The sequence below is a fragment of the Hemibagrus wyckioides genome, linkage group LG09 (genome assembly GCF_019097595.1).
Source record: "Hemibagrus wyckioides isolate EC202008001 linkage group LG09, SWU_Hwy_1.0, whole genome shotgun sequence".
NCBI classification, from domain to species: domain Eukaryota; kingdom Metazoa; phylum Chordata; class Actinopteri; order Siluriformes; family Bagridae; genus Hemibagrus; species Hemibagrus wyckioides.
In genome coordinates this window covers 10,584,053-10,594,762 of record NC_080718.1, presented here as the reverse complement: position 1 = coordinate 10,594,762, position 10,710 = coordinate 10,584,053, and the positions used below count along the sequence as shown (strand labels likewise).

General features: G+C 37.5%; 1 protein-coding gene across 4 annotated transcripts; it reads left to right on the top strand.

Annotated features, from left to right (window-relative positions):
• The first annotated feature begins 150 nt into the window (after nt 1-150).
• zfyve19 (zinc finger, FYVE domain containing 19) lies at nt 151-8,468 on the top strand. 4 transcript variants are annotated; one of them, XM_058399925.1, is made up of 13 exons: nt 151-297; nt 416-516; nt 1,654-1,775; nt 1,855-1,908; nt 1,998-2,149; nt 2,229-2,371; nt 3,741-3,843; nt 3,962-4,195; nt 5,217-5,293; nt 5,723-5,824; nt 6,189-6,355; nt 7,509-7,609; nt 7,862-8,468. In XM_058399925.1, the coding sequence occupies exons 2-12, from the start codon at nt 463-465 to the stop codon at nt 7,606-7,608; spliced, it is 1,308 nt and encodes a 435-aa protein (XP_058255908.1). In that variant the 5' UTR covers nt 151-297; nt 416-462; the 3' UTR covers nt 7,609; nt 7,862-8,468. The 4 variants fall into 4 exon arrangements, with proteins under 4 accessions (XP_058255908.1, XP_058255909.1, XP_058255907.1 ...); XM_058399926.1 differs by having other exon boundaries at nt 7,841-8,468; XM_058399924.1 differs by having other exon boundaries at nt 7,509-7,631; nt 7,841-8,468.
• The last annotated feature ends 2,242 nt before the right edge of the window (nt 8,469-10,710 follow it).

Sequence of the window (10,710 nt, the reverse complement as noted above, 5' to 3'; positions counted from 1 at the left end):
CTGGGTAATGTAGTTTATAAAATAGTTTGATGAAACAGTTTCCGGTTATGTTGGGGTGTATGTTTAGATATAGCAGACTCGTGTATATTTGTGTAAATACAAAACGTTTAATTTATTATTAAATAAAAAATAACATGATAATTTTAGACATTTTTGCCTGTTAATATGTTTACTTGGACTACATTTCCCGTGAGCTTACCAGTCATGTTTTCATTTCCCGTGTTTTTCCTCTTTGCCAAATGGGAGTGTAGTTGAATTTTGGTGTTTGTGCATGATCAGTTTGTCTTCATTAAACATGTAAGTTTAGTTTGGCAACAAATGAAGTTGTTAAGTGTATTTCCAAGTATATTGATAATGCTATAAAAAAAAAGGTGTTCAGTCATTGACCTGGAATTGTCTGTTGTGTTGAATACAGCCTGGTGGATTGACTGTAATTGAAACAGTCCCAGTGGAAGGCCAGCTATGGATAAGCGATGCTATGGATGTACTTCAAAGTTCACTCTCTTCAAAAAAGAGGTTTGTTTGTTTGTATGATGAGTAATAAAAAATATTCAATAATTTATATGTATTCCTAGAATTGAATTGATATCTTATGTAAGGGATACATTGATGTGATATTACTTAAAAATGATTTACAAATCTATTCACAGTGGCATGTATAGGGAGACATAGTATTGTTACAGTTTATTTTGTATGTATATTGTTTTTCTATATAGAGCATATAAAATGGATAACATTTCGTGAAAAATATTGGTGGATAATTCCATATTTTACAGAGGTGACAGTTATCTAATCAGCCAGTCATGTGGCAGCAGATAATCAGATACATGTCAAGAGCTTCAGTTGATCATATCACAGTCACGTCAAACATCTGGGGACAAGTCTGATCTCTGATCTTATCCATGGCATATTTGTATTTCGGAAACTGCTGATCCCCTTGGATTTTTTTTCCTGGGAGTTTACTCCAAATGTTGTGAGCGAGGGTTGTTACCTTGTTTGTAAGAGAGCTCAGAGGAGAATGATCAGATTGCTTAGAGCTAACAAGGAAACTACAGTAAACTATCACTCTTTACAGCCATGGTGAGCAGAACAGCATCACACCACACATCACACCTTGACCTGGATGAGCCGCAACAGCAGAAGAGTTCACCAGGTTTCACTCGTGTCAGCCAAGAACAAGAATCTGAGGCTACAGTGGGAGCAGACTCACCAAAACTGGATTTATTTGGGTGATTATTTGCCCATGACTGCCTCAGATTCTTGTGGCTGACAGGAGTGGAACCTGATGTGCTCCTCTGCTGTTGTACCTTAAGATATGATTTGTTGTGAATGCTGAGATGTTTTTCTGCTTGGTACGTTTGTAAAGAGTGATTATTTGAGCGACTTCTTGACAGATTAAAACACTCAGTCCATTTTCTTTTGACCTCTCTTATCTACAATAAGCATTTCTAACAACCATGCCACAGTTACAGTCACAGTGATCACACTTTTTCTTCATTCTGATGAAGTTCTTGACTTGTAGCTGCATGATTTTTTTTTACATTCTCATTAGACAACTGTATGAATGTAGTGTATGTTCCTCATAAAGTAGATGGTGAGTGTAGATTTCGTTCCGGTTTGATATGAACTAATGAACATTTCATTTCTTTACAGTTGGGCTGCAAAAACTGTGGGCGCTCATTTTGTTCAGGCTGTCTGACGTTTAGTGCATTGGTGCCACGCTGCGGTAACACTCAGCAAAAAGTCTGCAAGCAGTGCCATGGCAATCTCACAAGGTTTGTTTTCTAACACACCAATGCATTATAATCTGCTCTGTGGATGAAATGATGTATAAATACTCTTTTGTATTTGTAGTGGTGGAAAACAGAATGATGCTGCAAGATGGTCACCACCTGAAAACTACAAAAAGTAAGAGCTGAGAAGCTTTTTGCATGTCGAAATCTTCTCTGAATCACTCCAGGTCATTAGATAATGTTAACGTTGTCTTGGTGTTGCAGGCGGGTTGCTGCCCTCGAAGCCAAACAGTCCCAGTCTCATCAGCCTCCAAGACATGCTGGCAGAACGAGTAGTACATCAGCCAAGGATCTTAGTAAGGAGGACCAAGCCATTGCACAAAGACTTCAGAAACTGAAGGAGGAAACAAAACCAAGTAAGAGTGATCCACATGCGTTAACACAGTGAAGATGTACAGTTCACCAGACAAACAGCTTCCACTTCATCATATACAGAGTCTATACCATCTGAGAAGGACATAGAGACTCGTCTTGCTGCTCTGAAAGCTCCGAATCAGCCGGTTCCTTCAGCTCGAGAGATGGAAGACCGCTTGGCTGCTTTACAAGGAAGACCACCTCCTTCCCAAGCTCCTCCATCAGTACGTATAAGGCACAGTTTCAGATGATAAACAAAATGGTTTCTTATGGGTTATTTACATTGTTAAGGGTTTCACTTAGAAAAAATAAAGATTATGGTCTTCAACTGATAACAGATTTCATCAATGAACAGCTGAGAACTTCAGCAAGATAGACTTCATGTTTAAAAACTAGAATGAATTTCCTGGTTACACAATTGCACTTTTTGTCAATTTTAGTACACAGCTTTAGAAATGATTTATAATCACGCTATCCCTTGTCACCCAGATGAGGACAGGTTCCTTTTTGACTCTTGGGGTTTCTTCCTTGAATTGTCTCAGAGAGTTTTTCCTCTCCATTGTCCTGTTGCCTTCGGCATGCTCATTAGGGATGAATTTATAAATGTATAATTTATATCCTAAATTTCTATTTCTAAATTTCTGTGAAGCTGTTTTGTGACAATGTTTATTGTTAAAAGCCTTAGACAAATAGTTTCATGGTTTCTGTATATTATTACAGTGTCTACAGAATGAAGAGTTTTACAGTTCTGGCCAGCCATGTTCAACTGTATAAGTAAACACAAGGAATTAAAATACATATATATATATATATATATTTATGTGGCAAAAAGTTTTTCTCACTGATGTAAAAGCATGAGACAAGCCGTTATTTAAAGTAGTCGAATGCTGTATTTATTCATGATTAGTAACAGGACAAATATGAAATCAGACCATTAACCCAGGGTTTAGGAAGGTACAGTGTTAAACATCAGATTATGAATAGCCAGGATTAATTGTTAACCCCGGATAACAAGAAACAACACAGAAATGCAGCAAGCAACATTTATATAAAGATTGTCTGAATTCTATGCAAATGAGTTCATCAACATCTGGATAATTGATCCTACAATTTATAGCAACAGCCACAAGATTCAAACCTGGAGTGATGTCAGCTTGTTAGTATGCATTAAGGTTTAAACAGAAGATATATTCAATACCTTTTATAAGGAACTTTATTGAAGCAAAAGGAATAAAAATGTTCTCTTATATTGTATTGAAATTTTGGCTGTACTGCTTTACATTTCTTGTTGAATATTTCAAGCACATGATGCAGGTGGATGCATTATTTCTTATAATATTGTTAGTTATACCATTATTGTATAGGTTTATTAGTGTAGCTATTTCAGAAATACTGTCATAAGTGGTTTTCGCACAGGAAATGTTTGCTGTGGTCCGAATCGGAGTGTGACTGTTTCCTACACTCCCTGTAGCATTTATCTGTTTATTACATCATGACAAATACCATAACGGAGACACCATGTATGTGTGTGTTCTGACGTCCAAAAATGTAGTCTCAGTTTCAGTACAATCAGCACGGCTTTACTGTATGCAGGTTCACCAGCCGCCTGATAGCAGGACTCAAACCGAACAGGCCAATGATTTGATCACGCAAATGACAGAGGAAGTTGCCATTGACAGACATCAGTGTCCAGATGGTATTTATTACACAGTCTTGTTTCATTTGTCCTTTTTATTGCAGGTCAATCCTTTTTTTTTTTTTTTTTTTAGTGTTACGCTCACAGATATCTTGGCCATTTTGTTCCACTGTCATAGCTGATCATTCAGAGCATCCAGTCACACCCTTAAACGATCTCAACAAGCAATCAAGCGGGACAGCGGATGAGAATCTGGATGATGAGCAGCTGTCACTCAAACAGATGGAGGAGGAAAAGAGCCGCTTGCTGGCCGAGGCCATGGAGGAGCTGAAACGTGGGGAAAACTGCCAGAGCCAGCTTCTTGATGTAGCTAAGAGACTGGCTGTGCTGCAGGGGCGAGACCCAGACAAAGGTAACCTCACCTTGCTGGAGGTGTAGTGTGAAAATCTTTGGATTGTGAAAGTTGGGAATTCAGTAGCAACACATACCTTCAACTCTGCTCTCAGATCCATACATATAATTAAAAGAACAAGCGAAGAATAATTGATTATCGGCACTGTGATAATATTTCCTATGGACTAAATTATATATGACTTTAATCATTTTTTTCATACATCATATAACAGGCCACTTTTCATGCAGTCCAATGTCAAGTGAGCCAGACCAAAAGTATGAGTTTAATAGCTCAATATCACATCAATATATCCTCTTAAATGTGTTATTTTAACTGTGTTTATCTAAAAGGCACATTCGTAATACAGAAACTGATTAAACAGACAGAATATCTACTAGAACGAAGATAAACAGCATTGTGTTGTAGGATTAGGGCATGTTGTAGCTCAAAATTGACAAATCGGACTAGCTCAATGTCCGTGGAGAAGAAGCGGAGTCTCCGTGCATATTCCTTATGTTCAAATGGATTTCATCCTGGTTCTCTGGGTTTTCACCCATCTACCAAGAACCTGCCAGCACATGGACTGACTAAGATAAATCACACATAGATGTGTGTGTATACATGTGGTGCTCTGTGATGGACTAGCATCCCTTCCAGAGTGTGTTTTCGGGATAGGTACCTGATCCACCATGACCCTGTTCATCATAATGTAATTGTTATTGTAAGTTAGTTATGTTGTCTTTATTTGTTGCATATACATTACTGCACAGTGAAATTCTTTCTTTGCATATCCCATCCTTCGGGGATGGGGTCAGAGCACAGGGTCAGCCATGATGCAGGACCTGTGGAGCAGGGTGGGTCAGGGGCCCAACAGTGGCAGCTTGGCAGTGCTGGGGCCTGAACACCCAATCTTCTGGGTTAATGACCCAGAGCCTTAACCACTTGAGCTACCACCGGAATAGTTTCAAAATATAACTGCATTACATTCATTGGTTCAGGAATTTTTAATGTTAAGTATGGCTGTGTTTGTGTGTTTCAGTCACTATGACAGACTTCCAGCAGCCTGACAGTGATGAAGAGACTGAGGAGGAGGCAATCGCCAGGATCCTGAAAAGGGTCTGTATACACACATAACTGAAAAGTATTAATAACAATATAAATGTCTAGAAATATTGTCAGATTTTGTTCATGTCCATTGTGTATCATTATTAACTGCCTACACTAATGATGATGACTAGGTACATACAATATAACAAAATTATACCTGGTGACATTTTTATAGTTCATATGTGTCAAGATGTAAAGCTTTGTGACCAAAACAGTAGTTTTGTAAACGTTGTGCACATACAGATGATAGCCATCATGGCGTAACCATGGTCATATCACCCAGCCCTGAAGCTGACTTGTTCTTGCCATTATAAAAATGTTTATAATCATTTCAGTTATTGAGGTTTTTTTTCAGTTATCAATCACTATTAATGAAACACAACTTGATTCTCATTTAGTCATTTATTACCCTTTGTATTATTGTTGGATTATTTTTAGATGTCAGAGGAGACTGCCTTAGATGAGGCCAGTGGTTATAACATCCCTCTAGAACACAGTGATCCAGGAAATGAAGAAAAGCTCAATTCCAATAAGAAGCAGGTAACAAAAGTCCTACATACTTTCTAGCTCACCCTCAGTCTGTCAAGTTTATCACACAGCAAGCCAGGGCATGTGCACATTTTTTCTTCTTCATATGGTCCACATTTCCTGCTAATTACAGCCCAACAGGGTAGCGAATTATTGCAAAGGTGTATATTGCTTGCCATATTTACATCTGACAAAAATGACTTTTATTGTGGGGGGTGGCGGTGGGTTAGAATGCCACATTGGGAGAGATTGGGTGTAATTCATGTTTTAGACACAGGGGGGCACTTCAGCTTCAACTAGCACACTTTTAAACTTCATTAACACTTGCCTGACATGTATTTACTACATTCTTGCTATGTATTATATTCCATCTCAGGCATCTAAAACAAAACCTGCTGCTGTCTCTGTGAACCGGGGTAATGCACGTGATGAGGAAGATGATGATGAGGAAGATGAGCTGCCCTGGTGCTGTATCTGTAATCAAGATGCCACCATTCGGTGCCACACATGTGACCAGGACTTGTATTGCAACCGCTGTTTTAGGTAAAGACCATTAAACAAAATGAATATTTTCTTTTTTCAGGTTGTGTAAAGTTTGAATACTTGCCTCTTTACCTGTATTTGTGAATGAGGAGACACATAGTATGAATGTGAATGCCTCATTTCCTAGTGTTGTGAATGTTAATGCTTTTCCTTATGTCCCGAAATTGTGAATGTGAATACTTTACCTCATTTCCTATAGCTGTGAATAAGAATACCTCATTTCCTATAGCTGTGAATGTGAAGACTTTACCTCATTTCCTGTAGCTGTGAATGAGAATACCTCATTTCTCATATTTATGAATGTGAATACTTTACCTCATTTCCTATAGTTATGAATATGAAGACTTTACCTCACGTCCTATAGCTGTAAATAATAATACTTCATTTCCTACAGTTATAAATGAAAATACTTTACCTCATTTCCTATAGCTGTGAATCTGAAGACTTACAATTTTTTTTCTTTTATGCATGCTGTAAGAAAAAAGTTACATATAATGGATGTGGTAATATTCAGCTATCTGGCTTTAGGCAAAAGCACATAAATGGGCCATCTAGCAACTGTAGGTTATTTGCAGAAGGTTAGAATAACTGCACTTGTTACTGTAAAGAGCATCATCTGATCAAATATCCCTTCACCTGTAATGTTGCTGTAGTCAGTGTACCCAAGTCAGAACTTTGACTGCTGACCTTGATTTAGGTTTTATACCTCTGCCAGTAGGTTTTCTGTCCATCCATCCATCTATGTGTCTGTCTAAGAAACTTGTTGGCACAGTATCTCTAGACAGGCAGTTGATTGTTTGTAAGATTTATATGGAATTGCAACCAGTAGAAGAACTGAGAGGGTCAAGAGCATCGCAAGGTCAAATGTCTGTAATAGTTTTTCTTCATTTAGTGTCAAGAAGATCAAAACTTGTTGGTACTGCTGCTTTAATTGTTAACATATTTGTGTATTTTATGGAGGTTATGATATTCTGCATATTCATTTAATTGCATGTGCAGTTGAACCCTGAATATGTTTATGGAATACACCTCCTTTATTTTATATATCAAGTATAATTATTTTTTTTTGCCTCTACTCTACTATATTACCCGATGAGCCAATTCTCTTAATTATAGACTAATTCTACTTATTTATTTTTTATTTCCCCAAAAGGGAAGGCCATGATGAATATGATCGAAAGGAACACCGCACATCCAGTTACACAGCCCCTAAGAAAGGCAAGAAGAAGAGCAGAGCTTCAAACCGCAGTTAAAGTGTGTGACTAACAACCTGAAAGTAAATATTGTTTAACATTAACAAATCTAGAAATGGTTGTTAAGAGCAGCCTATATACTTTAAAGTGCACTTTAACATTAAAACATGTTAAAAATGTTTTCTGATAACTAATTTAATTTCCGTTGTTTCATATTTGTTGTGGTTTTTATTAAAAGTGATTAGCAGATTGTAATGTTTATTTATTCCTTCATTCATTTATTCATATTCAGTGACCGCTTTCTCCTGCTCAGGGTCCCAATGCGATCGCCTTTCCAGGAAGCACTGAGGCAAGCACAAGGCCATCCGTTGCACATTAACACAGACAATCCACCTAGCAGCATCTTTCACATGTATCACAAGCTCGAGCTGTGAGGCAGGAACAGTCCACTCTGCACCACCATACTGCCCTAGTAATGTTTAATTATACACTTACATGGAGGTTACATGTTAAAGACTTTCATACCAGGGAACTAAAAAGAATTTTTTTTTATATAAAATGAAATTCATTGATAAAAGTCCTCTTTCACTGGGGACAGTTGTGGTGTCCCTCAGAAAAGATGTTACAGTGATGTATTGTGGTAAATATGAAATAAAAACTACATTTAAATACAAGAAGCAGTATATCCCTAGGCTGAGAAAAGGGCAGGATTTCCATTGATGTAAAATATGTACGTTTAACAAAACTAAATATGTAAATAATGACAGATTTATGATAAACAAATTAAATAAACTATTTATTATAGTAAGATGGACATCGAATGAATTATGGAAAAGCTGCAGAAGGCTAAAATAGCTTTAGTATGTATGTTGTGGATTTACTCCAGGTTCTTGTTTTAATCATGTCTCATGTGCTGCCGGTGTTAGTCAATAAAACACAAAGACACATGTTTGAAGGATTTAAATTCAGTCTCATAGGTTAATCTTTCATGTTAGTAATGCCAGAGAGGTTACTGAGCTTCAGCTGTGTCTGGCTGGTGGCTTGTGTGATGCTTGCGGTTATGTTTAACAGAGACATGAGTCACTACACCATTCAACCCACTCACCCCCCTTCTCTCTCTCTCTCTCTCTCTCTCTCTCTAATTCTCCCATCTGATTCTGGGTTGTTATCCAACATCAGTGTGTCATATTGTTCCTACTGGGTGCTTAATTACATTGTACTGTGATTGTACTGGCAAGAATTTAAGTGAATTTAAAGTGAGCTGTTATGAGTAGAACGGCCATCACAGATGCAGAACAAATGTAAGAGGGGGAGATGAGTGCATTAGCAGGCATTACAGACCAGCTCTTGGGACATCTAAATGTTGGCTGGTCCATCATAGAGAGGCAGAATGAATGTGAAAGGGGGAGATGAGTGGTGAGGAAGTGCCTTAGTATTAGCAAGTGCTCCAGCATTATGGGGCTTAACTATGAGTGAGTGATCCATTAGGACACTAATCATCCACTTTTTCAATTTTATTTATTTATTTTTTGCTAAAAGAGGAGAACATGCTTATTGTCTCGGTGAATGAGAAATCATTTCAAGACTAAAATTGCTTGTTTAAAAAGCTACATTCATGTAAGAGTGCCTAGAAATTGCACTTGTTCCTCAATATTTAGGGAAATGACGTCAGGGGTTTTTTCTTAGCTTGGCTGGAAAATACTTGAGGGTACAATACTAGCTATACTTAAGTATTGTTTCTGTGTATTTTTAATATGTAATATATTTTTTGATATGATTATTAATAGGGACGAAGCACTGAAGGTGCAAGGTACCTATTTTAATTGTTAGAATTTTTCATTATCATCATTAATACTTATGAGGTTCTATGGCAGCCTATAGAACCCCTTGGTGGATTTTTAAGCAATTTGACACATTAATAGAGGTGTTTCTCTTCTAAATCCTTGACTCATGACGATTTGAATGTACCCATTGGCTTTAATTTGTACCACATTGGATTTTCTGTCTTTTGAATTTTTCGAAACACCCACTTTTGTAAACTAGTCCTAGATCATTACCACCAAATTTAGTATGAATCATCTACAGAGGGTTCTTCCAAAATTATGCAAAGAATTTTGCTGGGTCAAACGATGTGGCTGCTGTCATCCAATGAATGTCATGACGAAGACACCAAAAGGGGAAGCGAAACATATTAGCAATGCTTGGTTGGAATGATGCCAAAATTTTGGTATACTTTATTAATAGAGAGGATATTGGATGCCTACCAAGTTTCCGGAAGTTTGGCCACAAATACCTCTATAGAGGGCGCTATACCTCAAATGCCTATAACTTTGGCACCAAAGCAGATATTTCAACCAAATTTCTTGTGCATGATCAGAGTAGAGAACCCTAGCTGGAAAAGCATGAAACCCATGTGTCAGCCTTTTTGTTTTTTGCCCATCTTGGTATTATTATTATTATTTTTAAAAGTTTTCTATGGCAGACCATAAAAGTCCTAGGTTGATGTAGGTAGAATCTGGTACTATCATAGAACACAGTCCAAGGTATCTAGGCACCAGTTTTGGGGTTAATCCATCCATCAAGCTTTACAACTTTTTGTCCTAGCATTGTTTAGCATTTTTTCTTACGAATCCGTGGGTTATGTGAAATAGTTTGCCATATTACATTTTCCACCATTTTGGAAACTTTATTTTTGTGTATTAATCCTAGACTGCTGATGCAATCACCACCAATTTTAGTATCTATCATGAAGTGAGTCATCTCTCAGGAGTTCTTTGTTGGAGTGATGCCAGACTTGGTACACTTTTTTGCTATTACCAGTCGTGGGTATGCACCAATTTTCATGACATTTGACTACTTGTGGGGTGCTATAACTTTAAAAAAAATCTTTGTAAAAGTATGTAGACACCTGACCATTGCACCCAAATTTGGTTCTTCCCCAAACTGTTGCCACAGAGTTGAAAGAACACAATTGTATAGATGTCTTTGTTTGCTGCAGCATTACAATCTCCCTTCACTGAAAATATGGAGCCAGTGTGTCTCCTTAGCGCAAAGTCCATAAAGACATAATATACAAAAACTGAGAATGTACTAGAATTGAGTGGCCTGCACAGAGCCCTGACCTCAACCTCACTGAACACATTTTGGATGAATTAGAACACT

Bases quoted from the DNA above. Each gene is read 5' to 3' on its own strand.
- zfyve19 (XM_058399925.1), top strand. From the start codon at position 463: ATGGATAAGCGATGCTATGGATGTACTTCAAAGTTCACTCTCTTCAAA. The intron at 1,776-1,854 runs GTTTGTTTTCTA...TTGTATTTGTAG, and splicing joins TGCCATGGCAATCTCACAAG to TGGTGGAAAACAGAATGATG. The intron at 5,294-5,722 runs GTCTGTATACAC...GATTATTTTTAG, and splicing joins TCGCCAGGATCCTGAAAAGG to ATGTCAGAGGAGACTGCCTT.